The following is a 27964-nucleotide window of genomic DNA, read 5'->3' on the forward strand; positions in this document are numbered from 1 at the left end:
ACAGGCATTTTCCCAGACAACTATGGCATAGCGATGTAATTTCAGGAAGTGACACAAGAGGGTGCTGGTTATTAAAAAAAATGGTTTTCATTACTACTTTTAAAGTCTCAACAGGTTCAAGGACACTACTGTCTTGTATACATGGCTGGTATGATTAGTATATATAACAATGATAATTGTAAGTGTACTTATGCGTTTAAAATAGTGAGAAATTATATAAATGAAATCGGCTACTCTTGCAAAACTAAAAAGGTAAATCTAAGAAGAAAAAAAGTACACACACATTAATGACAGCATTTTTATTGAGTTAACCTTATGCAAGACCATACAGATCTATCCCATTAACCTCATACTTAGATTGTATAATTTTAACATTGCATAAGATCATATAGACGTGATCTATGTAGTGATATGAGAACCTTATTCATCGATGTAATTGCTAGATTGAGGAAAAATGACACATTCATTCCCTCTGATTACAAGTGTGATCATCTTCAATCATGCAATACAGTGGTCTGTGGGTTATGAATTAAATGCAAAACAAACTGGGCACTTATAAGTATCAGGCTACAGATTTGATAAGTTTGTCCATTACATAAAATGATTATCAATGCCAAATGCTCAACCAGACAACCTGTTTGTGAAGGGCATTAGCTGCTTTAACACCTCAGACCAGAGTATATCAAATAAAGTTACAACTGAACCAAGCAAATCAAAACGCAAAACACTTTAAATCTCATTGCAGGAAAAAAAAAAAGTCTTAAAAGAAGACCCCCAAATAAACTTTGCTCCGAGCCAATGCAGGTTAAGGTTCACCCTATTAAAAGTGAGCATCTCTGCCGTCAGAGAGGGTGGAAAGCAAGATTGTCTGCAACGCTCAAGCACAGGCTGTCAGAAATGGATGGAGTTTATTTTTTTTAAATCAGTTTGCACATATGTGTGAACATCAGTTCATTTTGAGTGGGGAGTACTAATCAGTGCGGCCACACAAGTCATACCAATGTTAAACGTGTGTGAGGGAGTGCAAGACAGTATGTAATTGGAAGGCTTCAGAATACTATAGCAAATGTAAACATAGCCTATTTCTGGCAGGAAATCCAGTCTACCTTGATTGAACCTGTTTGCAGATGTCAAACTTTGCACTTTAAAAGCCCTTGTGTGTGTGTTTGTGTGTACATATGTGTATATCAAAAACATGCATCCATACTTGTTTCCCCGACAATATAAAAGTTGTTTTAGTCAAGTGTATACGTGTACATGTGAGTAAATGGAGGTTTGTGTGTCGTTAACAAGTCTATATATACAAAGTGTGCCAGCATTAAGAAAGGTTTACTCGTCCCTGACACTAAGATTAATGTGTACAGTACACATAAGACATTGGATTTTGGTCATTGGGAAAAAAAAGGCAACACTAAATGATTATTTGTGAGTGAAATATCCAACCTATCAAAACCACACGTCAGACCTGAAAACAACTTTCTATAAAAAAAAGTGTTCTAAAATGCAGTATTTACATCAACAACATTACAGGCTTGTAAGCAATGTGCACAGTGTCGATTTATCACTGTAGTGCTTGTAATGCTGTGTACGAAATCTACGCAATTCAAAATGCTTAGAATCTATCACAATGCAGGAAAAATACATTTGCTTTTTTAAATGTAACAGTCAACTTCATAGCCAGCCAAGTGTAGCTTTGTTATTGTTTATCAAAACATGTTCCAGGCATGTTCATGTCAGTGAAAGACACCAAACGCAGCATCAGCCGTTTCAATCCTCACTTGGAAATCTCTGTACAAACAATGCAAAGTTAACATTGTCAAGATTTTACTCACTTTTAAAGATCCAGTATAAACAACTTCCACTCGAAGTTGAGTTTTCTATACAGTGTACAAAACGTGCAGTTTGTTTTTGAGAGTTAAATATTAATATTGAATTTGGATTATTTACATCAAAACAAAAATCCTCTGGATATGAACAGAAATTCCTTCACCGCCGCCTTCAAACAGTTCTAGTCCCCGAACCTCACACGCACCACAAAAACGTCCCCTCAGAAAAGATCTTAAACAAATGTTCCCTCAAAACATACAAAACACACTAGTTAAGGAAAACTCAGAAGTCAGTCGTTAAAAAATAAAAATAAAGACGCCACTGTCCCCGACAGGAAACAGGAAGTCATCGGAGGACACTGATGTTTAAAAAAAATCATATCACTGTAAAACAGAATTCACATTTGAAAACACCTGTGACTATTTTGGCAGTTAGTTTTAGACTTATGAACATGAGGAACTAAAGTCAGTTAAGAAAAATGTCAGATTAAACTCGATATAAACTCGCACTTAACATTTAGAAAAAGCAGTTTTACTCCTTTAACTCGACAACTTAAAGTCACAGTTGAAGAGGCAGCAGAAATCTTACTTTGAAACATGTTGTTAAAGATGTGTCCAATACTTACATGTCATCTTTATAAAACAGGTCCAAAAATATGATAATTACTTATTCCCACAGCACACAACGGTCATACCTGTGGGTTACTTTGTTACTAAGGTTGCAAGATAAGAGTACAAGCGGCTACACGAGCGACACGTTTACTTCTCAAGCCAAAAAAGCAGCAATAAAAGATTAAATGGAAATCGGAGCATTTCCATATTATGCAGATATATCTGCGGGGACTTTCAAATTTCTGTCTCAAATAAAAGCCCTAAATTAATAAATGACCTAATGCCCCTTTACCTACGGCTTCAAATTAGAGAGAATCCCATGTTTATTTCTTACATTTATTTGTTACCAATCAAAAGGAAAATGTTTCAAGAATGCATCTAAAGTGTGTGTTTCATCGCTCTGATCCTCATGATCACAAATCTCAGAATAACTGTTTGGAGAAATATTTCATCACTTTGTTTTGGGGGTGTTTAAAAGTTTAATAGCTTAACTCTTAAAAATGCGCTAAATAAATGCACAATTCCCTTCTTAACATCTCTAAACGATGATTTTGAGTTTGATACTTTTGAGTTAAAAAGACCACACCGATCCCTTTCCAGACCCTTGAGTTGGAGGATATAAGAATTAACTCAACAGATGACCCTGAGTGAATCATTGGCCTTAAATGATGGCGGCCATATTTTATATCATAAAACATATGCAGATTGCAATTCCTCACTTTCAATTAGAAAAAACAAAATAGCCTCTAATTCCAAAAAAAAGAAACAAAAAAGGTCCAGTTTAAGTGTACAGGCACAAATTGTCAGTAAACAGACTTATTTACATCAAGAAATAAAAACCAAAATGGAGGGAAAACACAAAAGAAATGCACGCCCCTCCCTTTAAATCTCCATTGTGCCAAACGTTCTTCCACAAAGATGATATGTTTGCATCATAACACCTGGAGCTCATAATACTGAGTCCTCTTCACATCCGGGAGCCCCGTTCCTGAAGGATCTGCAAAGACCAGAAAAGGACATAATGAACAAAAAGATATAATACAAACCCGACTCCCTTGTGTTTCAGTAGTCCCTTTATTTTATTAATATTTCTAAATTGTAGCATCTATTCCTGCCACAGTGCGTTCTCCCCCTGTCAGGAGCTTTTATTCTACATGCTGGTTGAATCAAACCTTCAGAATAGGGTGCAGAGAAGAGGGAAATGCTTGCATAAGTGAGGAAAATAAAAGCGTTGCGTGCAGCTCGTGGTTGCAGAGCAGGTCCGGGTGAGCTCATGAAGCAGGGAGGACGTCAGGTGGGATCAACCTTTGTACCGGGAAGACACGCGGCTGAACATAACCACTGCAGTTTGAATGTTCCTGCACTGACAAAGAGGTGGAGGTGAATTCAATCTGAGAGCCAATCTCTAATCTCATGTCCTTATGATGCCTAATTCTGGTTGATTATAAAGTTAATTTATGTGTGTTAACAAATAAGCTGCTAATTAGAGATAGACCGATATGGTTTTTTCAGGGCCGATACCGATAATTAGTAGTCAAGAAAGCCGATAACCGATATTTGAAACCGATATTCATTTGCAGTAAAAGTGAAAATATTGGCGAATACAAACTCCAACACTTAACTTTGTTTAAATGCCTTTAAGCATATGCATCAAAGCCAAAATAACCCAGTTTTAAATTGATCTCTTATTGGTCGTCGGATTAAAAAAAAATATATATATATAATATGCGTCAAAATGCCGAATATCAGCCCGGCCGATAATCGGTCTATCCCTACTGCTAATCAATTGTTGTTCAGACTAATGATGCAGCTAGTCTCCCTTTGGGACGCTGCTGTCATCACATTTGTTAAGATGATCAAGAGTTTAAACCACAATCCTGAAGTCAAGCGAGTGTAGGATTGAAAAGATATAAAATTAAAGCCTTCATACTTCTTTAGTAACAGAAAATTATGGGTTATGATTAACATTAATTCAGCACATTAACCAGCGCCCTGCTGGTTTAGCTGGGCGCCCCATATACAGACTACAGTCCTCGGTGCAGATAACTATTATTTTGATCTCTATACCTCTCTGCATCAATGATTGGACTTTAAAAACACACAGTAGCTGTGGTGTTGAACAGTGAAACAGCACTACTACATTTGACAATGAACGCACAATGGGAGCATAGTAACCCTCCCCTTTAAATGTCAGCGAGTGACACAATGAGTCAAAGTGCAGCAGCTGATGATTCAGCGTGTCCTCCATTAACCAAGGCTGTGAGCATGACAATTATTACGAGGGTCTTGTTCACACTACTGAAACAAAAGCAGCTCTTCCCACACTGAAGCACTGGAGAAGTCTCGGCAGGCCCAAAGCTGATTTCAAACCTGGGTTCAGTCACTCGACTGCGGTGTAAGCACGTTATCAGCTGAAGTTTCAGTAGTGTAAACTGCATCGCGGAGGCTCGGGGGAGGGAGGAGAGGGACAATCTAGGGGAGGTCTGTCGGAGGGACTACGAGCACTTGAGCTCTCACCAGTGAGTCATAAGTGCTCAGCCCTAATCAGAGTCATTCATTTCATAATCCGTCTCTTCGTCCTCGCTCTGAGCAACATGCGGCATGCAGACGGCACAGAAGAAGACAAGAAAGGCATGGTGTAAAATAACGGAAATGAATGAAGGTGTGAGGAGAACAAGGAGAGAAAATGAACAGGTTATGTTGAAGGGGGGTTCACATGAACACATACATGCTGTATAGTGTTTCTATGCAAAACGTAAAGGTGCGAAAACAAGAACAAATGTTATCCAAGGGCATGTTTCCCAACTCTCTATCAGCTGTCACCAGTAGAAATACACATAAAGTTGCACTCACAGACCTAGTTTAGATGTCCTGCCATTGGAAACATGTACGACAAAGTGTCCACTCCATTAACATAGCTTGAAAGCTACGCCAGCACAGTAACATGCGCATGTAACGCTGTGCTTCTTCATGTGTAGCTGATGGGAGTTGAATTCCTCAGGGTGTGCCTCCCGCTTCTTCCCCTGAGAAAATGACAGACCTCTCCAATAGCACCACTAATCTGCAGACCTGTGCTCCCTTAATACCCCGAGCAGGGATTACACCGCTCAGTCTTTTATTTCAGCTCAAATCTAACATGACATACATGCAGGGTTGGTTCTGTTAAGAGGAAATGGCAAATACAAAGCATTTTAAGCTTTAATTCATACATTTCTATCCTCTTTTGCTCTCATGGTCTGTGGCTGTAGAAGCAGGCTGTTCTTTTTACTGAATATTCACAATGTTCTCCTTCATGGAGGCGTCTCATCAATTAATCAGAGGTGCTTTCAGTCCCCTTGTGGCATGTTCATAAATGCGATGCATTTAAAAACATCCAGCACAGGCCGTCATTCACATATGTTTGCCGTGGATGGATTTCCAACTGGCCTCTCTCTCTCCCTCTCCGCACACACACACACTCACCTTCGCCTTCTCACTGGGCTCACTGTTTGTCCCGTATGATTGATTGTGCAGCTCCTTGGAGACTACACACAGGAACTCGGCCTGGTCTTCGTTTCCGTAGTTGTAAGAGGAGCCTATGCTGACCAGCTGGAAAGACACACAGAGGAAGAGTTAGCCTTAGACTGACGGAGTAGAGGAGAGGAACTGGGTTACACACGGTGGGGAAACAAAGGGAGGGAGACATTAAAATAATGTAAAAGAGGTTAAACCAGAGAGTCTACAGGTTCCTGCAACTTAAATGTAAAAGGTCCTAAAAGTATTTTAAGTGGAGAGAAGAGGATAAATTTCACTTATTAGACACTTAAAAAGTTCATACAGACCAACCTAAGTGTGATCTATAAAACTCTTACTTTGAAGTTTGTTTTTAGGATGAATTATCTTGTGTGTTCTTACACCATTAGGCCGATATTATATGTAGCATGGGATAAAGTTCCTTAGGTTTAAACAGTAAATGACAATTGAATGGCACACTAACACAAAGGGAATTTAGAGGCTTTCAATATCAAGACTTTACAGCTACATTGAAACATGTCAGGTTGTGTCACTTTCATTTAAATGCGTTTTGAAAAGCTCTTTCAGGACCTGCAGACGTGCCAGCAATGAAACCCAAAAATAAATCAAAGGGCGAATAGAAAACTGAGTCATCAAAGTAACGACACGGGAATAAAAGAAACTGTGTTCCACACAAATAAGGTAAAGACGACGACACAGGCGGAGAAGATCATCAGCGGATAGTTGCTGTAACACAAGTGCAGGGAGACTCGACAACAGGAAGCAAACATGCTGGTTGAAAATCAATGTGGAAATGGTGGATTTGACCTGATAGGACCAGGCCTGTTTAAAGTGAAGCGCTTGGATTGAATCAGTGCAATCAAATGATAAAAACTACACTTCCCCTAAGACACAAATATGAGCAAACTCACATCAAACAGCAGCTCCATTTTTTAACTCTCTGATTTAATGTAACTTGCATGACACCAATGACAGCAATTAGGAGGATACTAATCAAACACACATTATCTGTAACATACAATCACTTCTACATTTCTAATGGGCACATACGCACACACGAGGACAAATAAAGGGACATCTGCAAGATCTCTATAAACAAACTGCATGAAAAACAAAACAGAGCGCCTCCTCTTCCTGAATAACTGCTTTTCCTGCTGAATGTTAAGTGTGTGTACACTGCAGGCTACATGTAAACCGTCCGTACCCAGGTGTGCATGTTCAGACATGCAGCCTCTCATTAGCCGCTGCTGCCGGAGACTTGTTGTTGTTAAGCGATCACTCTTACATTAACAGACCAAATAATCCTAACTAGCTACCATGGATTCACTCTGTTAAAGATACAACAAACTCTGAAATTTTCAGAATAAAATACACTTCAACAAACTGTGGCGTTTTAAAGATGGCAGTGGGTCTTTAAAGGGGGGGATACTATGCTAATTTTAAGCTTCATATTTCACTCTGTGATACCTGTGGTGTAGCTTAGCATAAAAAAACATGTTTCTCACACTGGTGCTCTGTGCAGGCCCTCATACAGCCTCCGCCTGAAATGACTCAGCCAGCTCTGTCCCTTTAAGAAACCCCGCCCCTACAGGCCCACTTTCTTCTGATTGGCCTGCACTTTCTGACATCACAAAGTGCAGTGTGTAGAAAAAACTGTGTGAAACCTGGCATTCACAGCAGCCTGCAGACTGAGCTGAGAAGCCTGGGGATTACTCCAACATACTTTTACCAACAGATTTGCAACTTCACCCACGTTTAGTCTGGACATCCAACATTGTAACATTATATATATGTCTTAATATGAAACAACATAACACCCCCTCTTTAATGCTTATCTACCCAAAAGACCCTCCTAGACTGCCGTCAGAGCTTTAGACTGAGCATCAGGAGTGTTTCAAGGAGTTTCCCATCTGACCTCTATAGGGAGATTAGTGAGATTTCAGCTCTAATGGGAGCTGAAACAGTGATCCCTCATCTCAGGGAGATTCATCCACACATAATGCACACTCCCAACACCCAAACGTGTGTTTTTCAGTAGAGAAATTTAACGGTGGCAGTTCCAGTCGAGCACAGACTCCCGTGTAAACTTGGATTGTGTTTAATCTATTTAAATAACAGCGCTGATCGCCTGCTGGGAAGATAAAACAACATCTTCTTTCAGTTTCACCTCTAAACAACCTGCACTATCTAACAGCACAGCCCCTCAAAACAACCGAGTGGCTTCATTAAAGCAAAAGCACAAAAGGCTGTTGACAAGCTTTCAAACTGTGAATGCAGTAAAAATGGAAAAATAGCGTAATGAAAGGAAATCACAGACGAGAAAAAAAGGTGTCATGTTGTCTAAGCCTCACTGGTGAGCAAGCAGTACAAATGAACATTGAAAAGAATCAACTCAAATGACCGACAGCTATGCGTCTACTTGGGACAAACAATGGCCAACGGGGTGTGTGTATGGACGACATGGGGACCATGCAGTGACCAGCCCGTGGACAGAAATTCGTGGGACACACCTCTCCGCTGTTGTTTGGCAAAGCAGTCTCCTCTCCCTTCACCTCCCTTGACACAATCAGCAGAAACTCTGACTGGTGGGCCCGCCCGTAACCTATACTGACAAGCTGCAACAACCAATCAGAGCACAGAAGGGATGCCCGGATCATGTATGCGGACATTGAGAAAGATGTGATTTGCTGTCTGGCTTTTGAGCCATTTCCAATATTGAGGATTGGACTTTCTGGGTCAATGTGAGCATAGCGGGGTGGGTGAAGCACATGAAAGGAGGATTGCTGCGCTGACCCAGCGGGCAGAGATTTACCTGTTCGAACTTCCATCCGTCGGACATGGTGGACACCATCTGTGTCAGCTCCTCCTCCTGGCACTGCAGCACCCGGTACACGTGCTTCACCGGGACCTGTGAGGAGGGATGAAACACACGAGAGAAACAGGGAGAAATGACTAATGGAACATAAATGTCATATTTAAAAGGGAAATCTAAATAGAAATTACCTGTGATGTTTTACAGTCGCGTTCCCTGATCTTGTCCTTGATGAGCTTTATTAATGATGTGATGTTGTAGAATTCAGCTTCTTCTAGCACACCTAAAACAGGGAAAAGGAAATAATGGTTAAACTTTTAATTTATACTAATGTATGCTGTGTGAATATACAGAATTTTGTTTGTTAGTATGTTTGTCATTGTGCTACAGATACCTGTATTTTATTTTGGAAATAATCTCTTAAAGAGACATTACCTTCCTCCGCCAAGTCCCTGTTGAGCACCAGTTTGCCGTGCCTCAAGTAGTTCAGCACTGGCCCAAAGTATGTTGGGTCTCTGTCGATGAGATAGGCACCAGTTTCATCCTGAGAAGCACAAAAGAAAGAGGATGACATTAGTAGATTAACACTTTATTCATTGTCATAGGTCCTACTGTTCAAACCCAGAACAGAGAAGATCAACACTGTTCCTTTAACACGCACAGAGATGAAAGTGATTTAAATAATGATAACATTGTATACATCCATGAGCAGGCGTACACCTGAAGCATAATCTGTGGGGGTGAAAAACAACAACCTTGTGCATGAGTGAATCAAACTCCAGGGATGAGAATGACAAGGTCAGTTCCTGTGCTGATAATCTCCACTGGCGGTAAAGGGACATGTGTGCACAGCGGCACACACACACCACGAGCAGCGGCTGTGGGATATCACTCAACTACTCCCCAAGGCCTTGGGTTTGATCCCGATTCCTTCACAACCGCTGGGTATTCCCCTATTTCTATAAGTACTGTGATTAGACCGCCTTTGTCTCAGGGGGGGGACGAGGCGGCTAAAACAATTAGAGCAGAACAGAAAAAGATCGGGAACAGAAGGCCGAGTCCACCGAGGGGACCAGGAGGAAGCACCTTGGCTTACAACCGACAATTAGCGCAGTCTGGCCGGCCCAACGCGTGATGTGGAAGTCAGTCTGAACGGCCGTCCAGCTGCTGCAGCCGACACCAGTTTGCTGCTAAAAGTCCTTTAACACGATGTGACATTTAGTGAGTCAAACATGCATGACATTTAGGGAAAGGCCCAGCATGGAGGAAGGCCTTAAGCAAATTTATGGCTAATCCTCAAATGCTGCAGGATGTTTGACTTTGCATCAGGCGAGTTTATGGCTTCAGAAGCAAATCAGCAGCGAGGCTGGTCAGAGCAACTTCTCCTTTATTTAACCAAGAACAAAGCGATGCAGTCACACAGTCCAGGCGGTGACCACACCACACATACAGCCAAGTCTACCAAGAAGAACACGTGCAAGAGTGGTGGTTAACTTCACGAGTCCAGAGATGGATTCAACACAAAAGCCATTAATCTTTGCAATAATGAGAAAAGGTCCCAGTGCATTCTCTTTTCTAATGAATCTCTAAACCCTCTCGGATGCCTGACCTCCTTTCTATACAAAAAATATCCCTGCAGAGCCCAAAGGAGCTCTATTCTGGTCTTGCTGCCCTGTGTCAGTTCCTTACATTTACATAGTCACTAAAGTTTAAGCACACGCACAGGTGGGCCTGCACGGAGGAAACAGACAGCTGCACAAGCCACAAGTCAAGTAGTGGTTGACTTTAACATCCCGTGTAAGCTTCTACTATTGGCTATTATTTTTTTCACACAGCAAACATCATTTCCTGATGAGCATTACTCGTTCTATTTTTCCATCTGTCATAATCCGTCCACCTTCTACTTTATCACTTTGCTCTCTGGAAAGATATTGAGCAAACCTGAATGTTGCAGCTTTGCCAGCATCAGAGGACCGTTGTTTCTAATTATACTTCAAATGAATCTCGCATCTGTCGACGTTTTCACTGCAGAAATTCTGACTTGTCATAGCAGGAAAGAAAAGCAGAGGTGGAGGTTAAAACATTAACGATGGCTCGATTCCAACAGTTACTAATATCACTGCTCACAGCTGCATAGGACAAGTGGACAAAACGTTGGTTTGACTTTTATTAAATAAGCTCCCTGAATGCAACAGTACTTTATTTATAAAGTAAAGTATATATTACTTTTCTATATCTGGCTGTATTATGTTCATTATCATGTGTGATATCACTTCCAATAACAGGGGACACACTTAAATGTATGTTTATAGAATACATAACCATGTACAATACTTGCTTATTTATTATAATACCATGTGCAATTTTACTTTAACTTTAGTATTAGGTGCAATATAACCTTTTCTTTTTTAATTATGTACAATTACATTCAATATCATGCGCTTTAAAAAGGGGCTATATGTAAGATTTCACATATATTCATCAATCAAATATCATTTTTTATTGCCAATGTGTGAAGGGATAGTATAGGAACTGATAAATTGAGACCTTCCTCAACATTGCCTCTAACAGGCTGATTCTTGTGTAAACCACTCGGGTCGGTTTTTCCGCGAAACAAGAGGATGTGACACATCTGCGTGTTCGCAAGTACCACAGCCGAGAGCTCATTCTACATCATCCAGTGTATTTATGTTAGAGCTCGTTGGCTAACCTTAGCATGCTCGCTAACGTTATGACTACCAAAATACTATCTGAGTGTGTATGTCAGTTATCTAGCTTGACAATGCTTGAAAATGTGTATAACAACCGATTGTTTTCTATGAGCCAATACCATTGCATTACCTGCCTAGGCTAAGGTTAGCCAGCCAGCTGTAAGACCAGCTGGTAACACCATCGCGTAGATAACATCAGCTAACTCGCGCAGACTCCCGGGAGGTGATCTGGTTGGTAATTGAGTAATTTGCCGTTTGGTTACTAGGCACAATGCCGGAGTCAAGCAGTGTAGTTAGAGCTAGTTAGCTAACCTTAGCATGCTCGCTAACGTTATAACAACCACCACCATACTATCCGAGTGTGTACGTCAGTGTTGTCAGTCGAGCTTGACAAATAACTTCACCACCTGATACTAACTGAGGTATTACAACAAACAGTGTTGATTTTGGACAACATGATGTCAGTCAACATGATACCTGTCAATGAACACGTCTCATCAGTGAAAAGTAAACAGAGCCGATGAGTTCAGAGACTGAGCATGCTCAGTTTCGTGTGTCTTCGCCAAAAACCCCGGATGCTCGTTCATGCGTGCGAGTGTCCGCGTGAGCGCGTACAAGAAGGTTGACTGCAGTTCCCTCAATGGCCGGCCGTGTCGCTAGGAATGAGGATTTTCTGAAAGTTACATATAGCACCTTTAAAAAATAAATACATTTCATAATCTAAATAAAATACAAGTCTAAATACAAGTTTTTACTACTGTATAACTGTCAGTTTAATTGCCACCATTACAACCAGCTTATTTTTGTAGATTACTTATTGCAATATTGTTATTCTATTAGGCACGGTCTTCTTTTGCCTTAACCCATACACTTTATATTGTCACTTATATTTGAGCTGTTTTTTGTATTTCTCTAATTTTGTTCTGTGTTTTTGGAGAAATCTGGCACTATAATTTCTTTCGGGATTAATAAAGTTCTATCTTATCTGAAAATCTACCCTTTTCTGTTTTTTAATAGTTGCTTCTCTGCTTTGTTTTGTGGACATAAAACTTATCTGGAGATAAATCTTCTAGATTTACCTCGAGGCGGCTGTGGCTCAGTGATAGAGTCGATCGTCTCTATCTGATGGTTGGTGGTTTCAATCCCCACTTCCCTCAGTCTACATGTAGAAGTGTCCCTGGGTAAGACACTGAAACCCAAATTGATCACAGTGGCATAGCCATCGGTGTGTGAATGATATTAGTACTGATTGACAGTTGGGCACTTTATGTAGCAGCCACTAGCAGCAGTGTATGAATGTGTGAAAGGGTGGATATGACATGTAGTGTAAAAGCGTTTTGAGTGGTCGGAAGACTAGAAAAGTGCTGTATAAAGGCACTCCATTTACCATTTAACTGCTTTGGTGTAAAGTGTCCAGATGTGCTGGTTCACTGTCCTATTGGGACACTTATAACATAACCATTGTTAATGTTAAGATCAACCCCTGTGCCCTTTCAACTACAACAAGTCTTAATGTCTGCTGTGAAAAAGGCAGACTGAGCTTTTGTGAACTGCCTCAAAAAAACCCTCCAAAACATCCGTATGTTTACTCTTTCTGCTTCCTGACCTGTTGCGCAGACAAGCCTATTGCTGGTCCTCTGGGTGCACATTGCATCCATGAGCCAAAGACTCGGGGTGACAGTGACCCAGTTCAGAGAAAGATGAATATGGGGGCTCTGATATGGGCTCGTGTGCACAAAGGGGACAGTGTATTTAATTAAAAACAAAAGGCTGCGTCTCTGGGGGCCCAGGCTGGGGAGCACCGGGCAACAAACAGAGGGGTGGGGACAGAGAGCGAACGGGAGGATGTAGAGAGGCAGATGGAGACTAAGTCTTCTTTAACACCTTGTAGCTGTTTAATAATAAAACCAAAATGATGAACTCTACATTCGCAAACTGTGGGAACAGATGATATCAACAATGTGTCAACACCGCCTACAATAAGCACAGAAATAGGTCAGATCAGTGCAGGTTGGGCATGCTCCGTGTTTTGCGGTTTGACTTTCCAAAAATAATGACACTGCAAAGGTTTCTTCACATACAGAGGAGTCACAGCAGGCGTAACCATGAGAGGATTTTAGCTGCAGAATGCTGAAACTTTTAGTAAACAAACAGCCAATTAGAAGGGTGGTCTTCACAGCAGAGGGAAGTGTAGAGAATTAACCTTATCATTCATCTCGTACGCACAATACATATCCTCCCACAGGAAACACCGTGGTGACCCACCCTTCAACCACATGATGTCACATATAATAAAGGCTCTCTGCAGACACACTGAAAGCTGATGCTTAGTTCAACAAAATTAACATGTCGGCGCATGTTTGCTTTGCAGCACAACAATGGACGCAAACTTTGCATGCAACCATACACCAATGCAAGGCAGACAGGTGTGGGGATGTTCACTGCTTCATTTCATAAAGAGTTGTAAATAATACAGCAGATGGTTGCCAGTAATTATCAAAGAAAGGAAAACAGCAACAGCAGGAGATAAAGAAGTGCAAGGCCAAAAATAAAAATGGATGAAAGATTTATCAACTGCTGCTCGGCCGTCACTGCAGCCGAGCAGAACAAGCCCACTGCAGAAACGCTACTTAGAAGATGTTGCAGTAGATCTTCGCAGTCATGTGACTGTGGCTACTTAGCCAAGTGGAAGTCTGATCCTTGTAGAGTAGGAGCCAGGAGTCCCTCCGGAGTACAAGCAGTAATGGCATAGTAAAATAGGCCTTCATCTTTTAAATAATACACACATCACATCAGGGCTGTATTAAGGAGAACTCTCTCTCATATTTCAAGATATTCAACACCGTCATTTTAAGTTTGACCTGCCACATCGACTGGGAGGAACCTCTCGCCTTTCTGCCGCTCTGCAAGGCAACACCATCGGGTTTTTGCAGAACAATTTATGACGGGAGGAGTGCTCCAGGCAGTAAATGAACAGCTCTTTTTGAAAGTCCCCTAAAAGCTTTGCTGTCATGACGAGAGGCAGCCAAGTAGATCCGCGGCTAAGCTGGCAAGGCAGGAAATCACTGCAACCTGGAGTTTCTCTAGACAGGATGAAAAGTGTGCAGTAGAAGGGATATAATTGGAGTTTAGTGAGGAACAAACTTCAGCAACATTTACAGCAAACACAGTGCTCATTAGCAGGTGCCTGGCTTTGGGGGTAAAGTTAGCTTATAGAGTGATAAAGCTGAAAGGATCCGCCTTGAGTCGCACCTGATTTGCTCGTAGCACTCTTGTCTGCAGTGTCCTGTTAAGCACTTTCTCGGGAAAAGACAGAGCGGGAGGAGGCCGAGGTATCACCGTTAAATATTTACGTTGCCTCCCACAGCGTGCTCAGGCAATGACGTAAAACCTGAATCTGGCATTAAAATGCGGCCATATTTCTCTCACACATGCCGCAGAGAGAACTTCTCCGGGGCAGCAAATGGATATAAATATGAAAAGAACGAGATGTTGAGGGCACAAGAATCCTTTGTGATGGGCCGCTTGAAAAATTGATGCGGCTCTCAAAGTTAGAAAGCTGGGCGTCTACTCCAACGGTCCTGTTAGTTTGAGAGCAGGAGTTTGCCAAAGGGGTAGACGCCAATTGATGTGCACCCCTCAGCTCGTTTATTGGACAGTTTTCGTAGCAATACCTGCTCACGATCTTGAGGCAGGATGTTGCACTTGAGACAAACTATCTGGATATCACGCTAACATAACAACGAATGGCATGTCAATTCTGGAGTAAACAATTTAAAGAGAAGACAAAAACATAAAAGGTTTTTTAGCCGTTATGGCCGTGCACGTCACAGCACTTTCTCCCTGATCTTCCCCAATGTGCAAAACAGGCTCGAGTCAACAACATGAATAATGCAGTTCTCCTCAAGAGTCCTGCTGAAGCACGTCAGCCTGCGTGACTGAGAACTGAACCACTCATTTCCTTGGCTTGGAAACACAATACTGCATTCGCCCAAAAACAGAGCTCTTCTCTGATCTGTTACTCTGCTGGGCTTCACATTCACATGCAGGGTTGTGTGACGCAAAAAAAAAGAAGAAAAACAGGACCTTCTTGGCTCAGTCGCAAAAAAAAAAAAAAGATGAAATAACGTCAACGTTTGTGGTTTGAGTCACAGTCGCAGATGAAATAATTTCTAATAATAAACTGTCCTTTATGAGGAGCCGTCTAAAAGCAGACTCCCTGCAGGTACGGTAATGGCCCGAGAGTCTGATACACACTTAAGACAAGGGATTGAGATGGACTGATCCGTTGCTCATGGGTGGATAAACTGACAAAAACGCAAGCTGATTATTCAGAGATTAAGATATTTGCATGAAAATACGAGATGAGCCGTCGTCTCAGCTTAGTGTAAAAACTGGGGGCAAGGGTGAAGATTAAAATGTGCAAGTAGATGAAAACAATGAATAATGTGGGGCAGTAAAATGAACCATGAAAAGCAGAGCACATTACACTATGTATATACAGACACTAATACATTGTATTTGACAGTGCTGGAGGCCTTTAAGCACTCACACGCACACTGCTGTTAAAACTGGCAGATGGACAAACAGAGAGAAAAGAGGCTTGCATCTGGAGCATGGAGGCCATTCAGGGAAATGAGTGACCTCATCCAGAGCTCTCGGTTGTCAGCAGCACCTCACCCCACTTGGCAATGACTTATGTACTCATTAGGGGAGCCTCACCACCAGCACAGAGGCCGATTACTGCAGAGCAAACAGAGCCAAGTAACAGACTGACCCCGAGAGAGGGAGGCAAAAAACACACATTGATCAAGCAATAAAAGTCTTATATCTGTAGAGCGTTTGGCAAGCTAATTATAGCACTAACGCTCACAGACATTGCAATCACTCAATGAGGCAGAAAGGGATGGATACTGTTTGTTAATCAGCAGCTTACCAATGTACTATTTTATATGAATTTGTGTGCGTTAAGTAGTTAAAGTTAAAGTTATAACATGATAGTATTGAATGCAGTTATTACAGCAATATATTTATCTCATTCTGGTCGGTCTTAATGCTACACACCATGTGCGTTTTGATTCTAAAAAAATTACAATTTTCTGCGCAGAAAATAACTGCATATCTTTCGACAAGGGAAAATGTGTACATAGTGTGAATAGTCTTTTTTGTTATTGTTATTATTTATATTGTCATATTTTTTAACCTTTTATTGCCACCTGTACTTTGGCTATAATTTATTCCTTGAGTACTTTATTTAATTGCCTGTTTTGTGAGCTGCTGTAATAAAGCTTATCTTGTTGTTTGGGTGGAACAAGGCACACCCAATTTAGATTAAATAGTACATTATCTTTGGTATCTTCTATAGCACAGTCCTGTGTGTAACAGTAGTATTTGTTAACACTGTCCATATTAGGACAAACATTTTATATAATAGTTTTATATCTTAGATTTACTTGAGTAGATTTACTTTTTTAAGCTATACGTTAGTTTATATTTTAATTTATATAGTTGAAGTTATTATATATTAATGCCGTTAGAATTCCTGGATGTATATATTCCTTCCTTCTAGTGTTATGGTTATTTTAACTGTGTTTTTATTATCTCCTGTGTCGTATTGGCTTTGAGAACCTACTGCTGTGACGCCACAATTTCCCAGTTTGGGATCAATAAAGTACATCTATCCATCTATCTATTTATCTATTTAGGTTGCTGTAACCATTTGACACTTGACACCTCGTTGAGTGCAAGGAAATCAAACGGTGAAAGTTACAATACTATTTGAATTTGATATTTTAAATGAAAAAAGAAATGAAACTCCTAAAACCCTGAGCTATTTTTTTAAGGGTCAAGCCTTTAATCAGCACATTTATGAAGCTGTAATATCTGGCATCTTATCTTGTTAGAAACACATAACACGCTTCACTCAGGCTCGCAGAGGTGTTGTGAGTCATGTGGTGACTGTCGGAATCTAGCTAGCTTAGCGGGCTAATGCTAGCTAGTCACTAAAATTTCGAGTTAGCACCAAGTATGAATAAACAATGATTTACACAAAGCTGGTGGTCAAATTAAACAAGCTAAGAAGCGTCGTTATAAGTTGTCCTTACTGCTTAATATTGCATTAATAAATTATAAGCTTTTTCAGTGAAAAATAGAGCGGAGTTAACCAACTGCCAATAGCTTGACTAGCTTAGCATTTACCTTGTCGGAGTCGAGCTCGGGGTCAGCCTGGCTCAGTCTGTACAGAAATGACTTCGGATCGCGACACAGCGTCTGCCTCGTTGTTAGAAAATACGTCCCCCCGACGTTTAATCGGATCCACTTCGACGCCGCGGAGACACCGGATGAAGTGTTTCTCTCCGCCGGAGAATTGGCCACACACCTCCGGTGAACGGAGCTGCTCGTCTCGGAGCTGTTCTCTGCCATCCCTCTCCTCGTCTCCTCCGCCCTCGCCTCGGCTCTACTGTGTGTGCGGCTGACAGGAAATATCGAAGCTGCAGCCACTAACTTGGAGCCCACGACTCATGCAAAGCAGACTGCCAGAGCCTCAGCCACTCCTACTGACTCTCTCCACCAGCAGTAGCACGTACAGACACTTGCATAAATTATTACAGGGGAACAAGGTCCTCCCAGCTTCATCTTCACGCTTTAATATGGAGCTTTATTTTCTTATACTTCAATGTCCTAGCCTATGAAATGCCATTAAAGTAACGTCTTCATTGCCATTAATAACTTTTGCTTTTTCGTTAATCATAAATGTGCTTCTTAAGTGCATGACCAATGAGATTTAAGTTTATTCTTCTGATGTTGAATGAAAGTGTAAATTGAAGTAATTTTCACGACACAAAAACACTGATAATGGGCCGGTACTTTATTTACACGCTGCAAAATGTGAGATGCCATTGCCACTGAATGCTGCTGCTGCTTTCACTGTGTCATGACTGTGGCTGTTAACAGAAGACAGGACACATGGCTGTATTTGTATGCCTAAATCCCTACATGCTTTAATTACTGGACTACCAAGCATTAAGTGGAAAATTCATCATTCAACATCTACTGACCTAGCGCACAAATAATCAGAGAGAGAATGAACAGATTCATTAAATTATCAGAATATGATTAAATCACTGAGCAAATAGAAAATGTATGATATAGTAAGAAAAAAGCTGTAAAATATTATAGTTTACAATAATTATTCACATTCAAAGGCTTTACATCTCAATACATACACAACATGGCCCCTGAACATGACTTCAATCCAAATATGATTCATATATTAGAATTTAAATAACACAGAATGAACTAGAGGCTAAACAATAGCCATCAAATAACCTTATACAAGAATAAAAATACAAAAACTGTATCCTAATATCATTGCATTACTTGCTTCAGATTTTAATAATACATCATCTGTACATCACAGTTCTAGTCAGTTACAAGCCAGGTAGAGTATTCCATACACAATGTAACCGACTGCCATCGACTTGATTCAAACAAATTTTCTAACTAGAGGAAAACACCTTTCTTGTGCTTTCCTCAACTTTATAGACAGATACAGCAATTTCATCGGTTATTTGGATCAGATAGATATCCTTTAACTGACATCCAACCACATCGAGCCCCGGGCCCCAGGGCCAGAGGGTCCTATTCACCTGTACTCCAGTCACACACTGCACACACAGACTCAGCTGAAGGAAGAGGCCCTTTGGAAAGGACCTTAAGGTAATATGTCAAAAATTAAAAGCATTATGATAATACACATTGCTAAAACAAGAGCACAAATTAAATCAATCGCTTTAATTTCTATTGGGCCAAACGTCAGAATGAAAACAGGAAACGATGGGCCGATGAGCCCGATGAGGCAGTTCTGCCATTTTGTCCAGGGACAACAGCTTTACTGTGATTGCTTCGGAGAATGATAGTATGTGTATGTATCTCTGTTGATGAAGTTTTCTGTTCAGCATGGGGGTGGTCAGCACATGAGATTTTGTTTTCAATAGGACGTACTGAAGATGAGCCGACTATCCCACAGAAAAAAGAAATCGAAGAATTCATACCACAAAGAAATAGCCAGTGAATGGTACAGAACAGCCAAATCATCCAATAATAATAATCGCTATGGTTGCCAATGCAGTCAAAAATACCCACCTTTAAACTTGAATAAACTATATCTCCAGTGCCCTAGGAGAGAGAAGCGGACAAGGCTGAGCTACAAAACTGGCCATGCAGGAAAGAGAAGCAAGTTATGATTAGGAAGTACAAGCTAGTGGCATGTTTACCCGCCCCCTGTTAGCAATACATCCTCAGTAACGGCAATGGAAGGCTCACACTTATACAGAGACTGATTCAGACCCATGTCTCACTCTGCTTTCTCACATCGAGACCTTAGTTGGACTGCAATAAGCAAGTACCAAGAGACTAAAAAGAAAACAAACTCAAATACCGTGGGAACATTTGGGCTCTGACAAAAATATATGTAGGATTTGAGTTTGGTAAACGCGTGAGACTGAATCAGCTTACAGTATCTGTTACAACTATGGAGTATATGCGTTAGAAGTGGGGCCTGACTACAGCTTGCACGTACAATGTAGGAGTAGGATATGGTTTAATTGAGATATCAGGAAAGGCTCCGGTTCACAAAAGCTAGATTTCGTGTTATGGTATCATTGAAGCAGGAAACCAGTCCTTGCATTTGAGATAGTCCTAGCGGTACCCAAGCTTGTGTCACTCTACGGGACAAGCTTGCCGTTCTCTTACCCCCCCTGCTGAATGTACAAAAAGCAGATGTGCATGGTGGCAGTCTTATCATCCATACATGGAAAAATGCAATAGAAGCCTCACAGAGAGCACAAAGAACAAGCAAAGCAACCCTGAATCCAAAGTTGTATTTTTCCCATGGTTCTACTCAGGAAAACAAACAAGGTCTAGATGCCAGCGTCTCTAAGAGTTTGTTTACATTGCGGTGATGAAGGGCACTAAAGAGGGTGTTACTCTGCTCAGTGATTGGCCTCAGAGCTAAAGAGGAGCGGCCGCAGGAGGAAAGGTGCTCCTATAGGCCGGGGTTTTGGTGCCTTTGATAGATCTTTCTCCACACTTCCTGGATCTTCTTGCACCATCTGTCAGCATTTCCGCTGGGGTCCATCAAATAGTATGTTCGGTTAGGCTGCAAATAACAGAGGGAAAAAACATTTTTAGAGAGATTCAAAACAGTGGGTGAGTATCAACAAGCTGCAGCAGAGAAATATGCAGGACATTCAGAAATAAATGTACCGTGTGAACAAAGAAGGTTTTGAAGTTCTTGGCCTCAGGGCGTAGCTCAAGGGACCAAGGAATCTCCCCTTTCAGGACCTTGTTGACAGGATCCACGTAGTACAGGTGTGGTCCTTCAGTGAGAAGCAGCTGTCTCCGTCGAGCAAACAGACCCTGTAATGGAGTGCCACATGTCTCAAGACTTCAGTTCACCAACAGAGGGGGCTGTGAGGCCAAAGACACTCTCCTCACTGCAGCGGGGAATTCCCCTTTATTTCCTACTGTATATGTTAGCAGCCAGAGTAAGCAACATAGGAAGTGACTTCATTCATGCTGTGGCGACTTCAACTACAAAAACATGTTTACATTTTACTTAGACTGTAGGTCAGCTGTATTTAGAAGAGGTTTCAAAGTCAGCTGTCAGCAACTCTTAACTTAAAAGATTACAATTTTTACAACAACATAAAAAAAAAATCACACACCTTTCGTTTATCCACTGGGCCCATTTTCAGGATCAGGTTATTCTCCACAAACTGATGCCTGTGTAAAAAAAACAACTACAGATTAATGACAACTCCTTTCCCACAAACAAACACTATAATTTAACTTTATTCCACATTTCTAGGTCATAAGAAAAATGTAATGATTATTCAAACATATTTATATATTGGAGGTTTACCAGGGGTTTCCAGTGGTCTGTTTGTCCAGCAATAGCTGCTTCTCCTCTTCAGTGAACTGCAGGTCCAGCTCAAACGAGTTGTTGTCCAGGTCGTGGATGTACTGCTCGATGTTGCTGCTGGACCTCTGCGGGGGCGTGGATTCGTGTGGCGACAGGGAGTGTGACGAGCTGGACTGGGCCACCTGCATGTTGCTGAACTGACTCAGGAGGTCATCGTACTGTTATTGGGAAAGAAACATGTAAAGGTTGGCGTTTTTGGCTGAAGATCTGTTCAGAGGTCTAGAAATATGTATCTTTCAACAAGATATTATGCATCAGGTTAAAGTAAGCAAAGGCTAAAAAAAGAAGAAGAGAGAATTGCACCCTGATTTAGTATCTTACATTGCCGTAGCAGTCCTCATCATCCTCTGACATTGCTGGCAGGTAGGGCGTGAGCTTGGGGGGTGTCTGTATGTGAAGGTCGCTCCAGGAGATGGTGTCGAAGAAGGGGTGCTGCCTCAAAGGGTCGTACCCTCCCATCTCTTCACACCCAATCCGCTTGGAAGGGTCCAGTGACTGAGGGAAAAATGGATACGAGATGATTTTTTAATTCAGTAGAAAAAAGTAGGCCTGCACAAGAAGAGGAAAATCTGTGATGTGTGATAACGCTGGTCAATGTAGGGATGACTATATGTCGCTTGCTAGATTACCTGTATTTTACAGTTCCTATATCTTTCTGCAGCTCCCTTCAGAAGACAAATTAAGTCCAAGTAGCAGAAGTACTGCTGCAGCAAATTTCTCTCGCTCTTCTCTCCTTTCTTAGCAATGGTTTTAGCTAACCTTGCAGTTGCCATCAACTAATCTAAACGTAGATAACAGCTAGCTGAGGCTTCATCTGATGGGCCAGTGGTGTAAATGCATAGCCAGGGCTCCAACTTATAGGTAAATGTTGGCATGCTGAGTGTCTTACATAAAAGGTTCTTAATCATTGGGTATCGGTCAGTCTGAGCATGTTCGTAGTGCAATAATGAGAAAAATAATGTTGTGCAGCCCTACAGTAAAGCCCAGTCCTGTATGCAACTAACATCATCACTAACTAATATAGCACTTAAATGCTAATAAATGATCCTGATATCTGTGGGGACATGAAATATAAAATGAATCAAGGTACTTCATGACCTACCAAAAGCTGTCGGACAAGATCCATGGCTTTGGGGAAGAATTTCTCTGGGAATTCATACTCCAGCTTTATTATTTTCTGGAATATTAGGTACTCGTTTCTACAAGAGGAAGTGAACAAAACAAAAAATGTATTGTTAGGGAAGTAATAGAAATGTCGGTTTAATTTCTTTATGCAACTGGGTCAAGGTTACTCTCATGTTGCACTTGAAATAACATTAAACTTTATTGGGAAAAATAGCGATACAATTATACAATTATTGAAGCATGAATTAAGCTGTAACAAACAGATCAGCTGTGTACTTACCCAGCTCTGAACGGTGGTAAACCAGCCACCAGCTGATAGATAATACAACCCAAGGCCCAGAGGTCAGAGCTAAAAATTAAGAAGGAAATAAATAAACTTTCAGATAATGCCATTTTTATTTGACATACAGAAAAACAGAACAATTATTAGAAAGTACAGGTTGCACGATGACCAAACTTCATACCTCTTGCAGGCTGATTTCTCTGTTAGCAGCTCTGGAGACACATACTGTGCTGTTCCAACGAAGGAGTTTGCTCTCGCTGCAAATAAATGTTAAGAAGATGTGAATTACTCTTTGATTTTTACAGAGTGAATGCTAAAGTCCTATCACTTGGACACGTCTTAGACTTTATGCCAAGAAGTACGGTAACATCAGGATTGTGCTAATACCTTGTTTACTGTCTGATGAAAGCTGTTTTGCTGTCCCAAAATCTGTTATCTGGATGTGCATGTCTTCACTCAGAAGAATATTTTCTGGTTTCAAATCTCTGAAATGAGAGGAACAAGTTGTAACTCATGAGGAAACAGACAAGAAAAACAGCCAAATAGACGGAAATGTTATTACGAATTAAACAACTAGAACGTCTTACCTGTGTATTATCCCCTTATTGTGTAAGTATTCTAGAGCACAAACTATTTCAGCGGAGTAGAATCTAGTACAGGTCTCATCAAATGAACCTATTTTGCGAATGTATTTCAGGAGCTCTCCATTCTTAGCATAGCTGAGACCAAAATCTAAGAAAAGCTAGTTAAGGAAAACTGTCATTTAACACACACACAAAAAACAAAACCGTAGGTGAGTTCATTATATACAACATGACTTGACAAACTAACTTGTTAAAGGATACACAACTTCTCATCATCTTGAAATGTGAAGTAGAGCTTGACGAAGAATGGGTGATCTAGATTTGACATCAAATCCCTTTCTCTTTTCACGTACTGGGCTTTGTTCTCCTTCATAATATGGCGCTTCTCTAAAATCTTAACTGCAGGAAAGAAAAGAAAATTTTGCAATAGGTTATTAAAAACACACGTAGCAAAGAAACCATCTTAATAAAAGAAGTTTAATTCACCCAAAGCGATTTCATTATTACTTACTTGCATATTCTTTCCCTGTTACCTGCTCTCTTGCCAGGACAACCTAAGAAGAAAAGAACACAAAAACCATAACATGGCATCTTAATCTCTTGTCAGACTTGGGAGAAAATCCAGTAGCTCCTGGGGCTGTTTTGTTGATTCACTTGAAATAAGATGAGGATGACTCATCCAAGCACATTAATCAAAAGAATGCTAGCATGTAGCAACATCTGCCCAGGTTTAATTCAAAAGCTACGTGGAATGCAGGATACATACCGTCGAGAAGGAGCCCTCTCCCAGTATTTTGCCAAATCTGAAGTCCTCCGGCTTCTTCTTGCGTGGCTGGGGGGCTTGGACTGCCGGCTGTGTGCGGAGGTCTGAGCCCTGGCTGCTGGCAGACGCTCCTACAGCACGGGCCTCTGAGGCTGAGCCCTCCATGCTGGGACAGTGGCTACTGCTTGCGCCTGGGATAGCAAGTGGCGAGCAGGAGTCAGGGTGGTTTCTTACCATTGATGGATGCGAGCAGGAACAGATGACAACGCTGGGCTGAATGGGCACAACATCATACTGAAATAGGAGAGGGAACATTTGACAGTGTATCAGTCAGCAGTTCTTGTTTCAAATATAAAAAAAACATGTCCATGTGTGGTTTAATATCTTAAATTCAGAAATATGGGAGACTGCATCCTCATCTAAAATAGTGAAAATGTACTACCGAAAATGAGTGATTCATCTTTTTGTCTCTATGAACATCAGCAAGCTAAGGCCAACAATATGAATGATGGTAACAAAAGATTTAAATACAATAATAATTATAATGAGAAGAACTGCTTCCTATAATGTTTTAAAAGAATATCCATTCATGGAAAAGGACATGTTTTTCCATCCAGCACTGTCATTTGACTGGGGATTTTAACATATCATGTTGTGAGATGGGTTTTCTGAAACACCCAAAATAAGATCATAGAAGAGATTAAAAAAAAGAACAAAACAAATATATTTTGTCCAAAGGGTTTCATTTATACAATTCATTCCATTTCTAGCAAATCATTTTAATGGGAGCAATATATTTTGTGGGAAATCATAACTTTAGTACACAATTTCAAGAGAGACCACTTGAGGAGCAAGGTCCAGAATAGATAAGAACATGTAATGACTATTGAAGAAGCCGCTGGTGGTCGTGACCCCAAAAAAGTTGCGAAAAGTTGTAAAATCCACGTCAAAGTTACTGCTTTCACGTGACAGCTGTGCTTACTGCCACAACTGCACAGAAGTAATCACATTTGCATATAAGTGATCAAACATGGTAGCTAACACAAAACCCCCCGAGTGCTTATTGTAAACTCGGATAACATTTAACTGTTTAGTGCTTGAACCAAAGTTATTTTTTTACTTACTGATCAACTACTTTTGCTCTCATTGTTAATGTTGTTGAACTTAACGTGAGTAAGTTCAGTTGGCCTAGCTTCTTCTCATTCAAAACCAAGGTGTGGCCATTTAGCTGCCTTATCCGGACTTGACTGTATAGTTGTCACTTGGTCTTATAACTATCTACCAAATCATTACTACTGATCATGCGCCAAATGGTTTAAAGAAGATGTCAGCTAAAGTTAACGTTAACCCGGAGCACTCAGGTAACAACAGGCCTGTGCGAACTTACTTTGCTGGCTAGCTAACGTTAGCTTCTGCTGCCTTGTCAAATAATGCCGGCCATCACTGACAGCGAGTTATAAACTTAACGCTAACAGCCAGTCAATTAGCTAACGTTAGCAAGCCAGGTATGAGATAACTAACTCAAAAACCTTCTGCTTTTTTCACCCAACATAACAAGGTGTTGTTCAAAGTTAGTGTGCCGACATCAGTATCAAACATTTCAAGTTAATGGGTTGACAATCGAGCTAAATAGTGTTAACCTAAAAAAGCTTTCTTCAACCAAAGGTGGAACGCATTAAGCTAACGTTAGCCTGTTAGCTTGTTAGCAGGCAGAAGCATCGCTCGAAAGCGCGAACATGTTTAGCTAACGTCAGCCAACAGATAACGCTACTGACCAAGGGGAAATGGTCAAGCATCCTATAAAACTAACAGCAAGCACTCGTAAATGCTACATTAGCACCAAATAATTCCTTTAACCCTAAATCATGAATCAAGCAAGGTGTTGTACAGCCCCGGTTAACGTTGCAAACATTAGGTGTTGTGTTAGCCAACAGTAGCGAGCTAACGTTGCTAGTGAGTCGTAACGGCTAGCACCGCTCTTCAACTGAAGGCCCGACGGAACTATTTGTTGTCAAACAGCCGCCACACTTCACATTTTGAGCACCGGCTTCGAACTGTTATTCGTGTTAAAGTTGCAACACTCACCAGCTGACTTGTAGCTCTTGCCATGGGAGTTTTCCACGAGTATTTATTTGGACTAAAATAATTAGAGAAGCTCCAGTAATGGCTGCCTCTGCGCCTTCATTTTCGAGCTGTGACGTCGTTCCACAACAATGTTACCGCAGGACAGCAGAGGAGAGTCCCGCTGTGTCCGCCCCCCTCGCCACATTTACAACCTACTGAACTTCATCTTACTGATAGGGACGGCACAGTTGTTGATAGTCAAACAACAGTAAACGTGGCCTTCAAATTCATGTCTGTTTTAGAATAATGAACTATTGTAGCGAGGTGTATCTACAAGTCCACACTTGAAGTAAACTTTTGTGCTTAAAGCTCCTGTAAGGAGTTTTTCACTGGTTATGAAACTGACTGAAATTTATACAGATTACTCTATATGAGCTACAAAAGCAAACCAGACCATCAGCGACAAGACTGATTATTTTTTTATAGTTATTTTTAATGCCTGAAACCGCTGGCGGGGGGTAGGTGTCAGACGAAGAAATTAACTGCACGCTGCCTTTGATTACATTTTTCAGGGCAAACATTTAAAGTGAGTTATACATATGACTGTTAAGGAAAGCAGAATGAGATTTTTTGTTAAAAAAACACCACTTAAAGTCGAGCTGAAACAGCATTTTCGAGAGTATCTAGCTTACGTATTGTGACGAATTTCCGTGTGAAACAGGAAGTGCAGGCAGGACATATCATTAGAGGGATTTGATTTGATCGTTGAGTAATGGGCGTAGACAGACGTTCTCCACAGCGCAGTAGCTAGCTAACTGACCGAGCTTTCTTGGTGCTCTGCTGCTAAATGTTGCAGATTGATTGGTTGAAATTGTTTGGTGCTAACTTACGTAAGCACTCGTGAAATTTAGTTTTACCGGAAGAAAAAATGATCGGATTTTGATATAACAATACGAAGACATTGATTTTCTGTGGTTTTTTTGGCCTATATTGTCATATAGATGCAAAATATTACCGGGGATGTGATCTAAAAGGATTAAAATGACATTTTTCATTTCACCTCGACTTTAAGCATGTACAGGAAAAAATCAGCAAAGAGAGAAGAGGTATGGGTTGGTCCACAGGGGGCGCCAAAATCAACACAAACTGAAAGTTCATCACAACAGCTTTAAAGTGTACAATTACCTAACCCCTTTGGATCAGAGTTATTAGTGATGTGACGTTCGTGAACGATCTGATTCTTTTGAAGGTCTCTTTGGTGCGAACGACGGGAACCATGTCGTAGGTGAAAGCTGTTCTATTTATAGTTGTGCCCAAATATCACTGCCCGCCCTAAATCCAGTCCCCTTTATGCTGAATTACCACAGGCAGCTATTTTCAACTGCAGCTCCGCTATACTAGGTCACGTGTAGCGGAATCATCTCACCACAACGTAATGCCAACAGTGAGCAACATTATAACCCTCCGCCCAGTTTGTTATTTTTTTGTTGACATCTCTGTAGTCACACAGAGTTGTATCATAAATGATTGGCAAGTCAATGACGATTTATTGTTCCTACATTATTCTGCTGTTTCCTTTTAAATTTTAAAAGTGCAGAATTTTTAATATGTGTGTTGACAAGGGAGAATATAGTGCAGGTCGCACGTTCGCGAGTCTGACCACTCTACACGGGTCTCGGAATGGAA

General features: G+C 41.0%; 2 protein-coding genes across 3 annotated transcripts; both read right to left on the bottom strand.

The window, feature by feature from the left end:
* Positions 1-284: 284 nt before the first annotated feature.
* On the bottom strand, positions 285-17949 carry kctd5b (potassium channel tetramerization domain containing 5b). 2 transcript variants are annotated; one of them, XM_069664442.1, is made up of 7 exons: positions 17673-17949; positions 9199-9307; positions 8955-9046; positions 8764-8859; positions 8462-8566; positions 5901-6026; positions 285-3435 (listed from the first exon to the last, which is right to left on the bottom strand). In XM_069664442.1, the coding sequence occupies exons 1-7, from the start codon at positions 17895-17897 to the stop codon at positions 3406-3408; spliced, it is 783 nt and encodes a 260-aa protein (XP_069520543.1). In that variant the 5' UTR covers positions 17898-17949; the 3' UTR covers positions 285-3405. The 2 variants fall into 2 exon arrangements, with proteins under 2 accessions (XP_069520543.1, XP_069520544.1); XM_069664443.1 differs by lacking the exon at positions 8462-8566.
* A 372-nt stretch (positions 17950-18321) lies between these two features.
* On the bottom strand, positions 18322-26478 carry pdpk1b (3-phosphoinositide dependent protein kinase 1b). The gene is made up of 14 exons (XM_069664624.1): positions 26300-26478; positions 24218-24508; positions 23963-24005; positions 23713-23850; positions 23455-23599; positions 23255-23352; positions 23049-23124; positions 22865-22933; positions 22562-22658; positions 21781-21954; positions 21400-21617; positions 21203-21260; positions 20742-20894; positions 18322-20634 (listed from the first exon to the last, which is right to left on the bottom strand). Exons 1-14 carry the CDS (start codon positions 26321-26323, stop codon positions 20521-20523), a joined length of 1698 nt encoding a protein of 565 aa, XP_069520725.1. The 5' UTR covers positions 26324-26478; the 3' UTR covers positions 18322-20520.
* Positions 26479-27964: the final 1486 nt, after the last annotated feature.

This window comes from Semicossyphus pulcher, unplaced genomic scaffold (assembly GCF_022749685.1).
Source record: "Semicossyphus pulcher isolate SPU_LCO1_2020_fin unplaced genomic scaffold, fSemPul1.0.p SCAF_16, whole genome shotgun sequence".
Classification (NCBI taxonomy): domain Eukaryota; kingdom Metazoa; phylum Chordata; class Actinopteri; order Labriformes; family Labridae; genus Semicossyphus; species Semicossyphus pulcher.

Coding starts and splice junctions, on each gene's coding strand:
- kctd5b (XM_069664442.1), bottom strand. CDS start 17,897: ATGGCAGAGAACAGCTCCGAGACGAGCAGCTCCGTTCACCGGAGGTGT. Junction 8,567..8,763: donor ACGGATGGAAGTTCGAACAG/GTAAATCTCTGC, acceptor TGGTTGTTGCAG/CTTGTCAGTATAGGTTACGG. Junction 3,436..5,900: donor AGCCCAGTGAGAAGGCGAAG/GTGAGTGTGTGT, acceptor TGGTCTTTGCAG/ATCCTTCAGGAACGGGGCTC.
- pdpk1b (XM_069664624.1), bottom strand. CDS start 26,323: ATGGCAAGAGCTACAAGTCAGCTG. Junction 23,125..23,254: donor TTCATCAGACAGTAAACAAG/GTATTAGCACAA, acceptor ATTTATTTGCAG/CGAGAGCAAACTCCTTCGTT. Junction 20,635..20,741: donor AAACCTTCTTTGTTCACACG/GTACATTTATTT, acceptor TGTTATTTGCAG/CCTAACCGAACATACTATTT.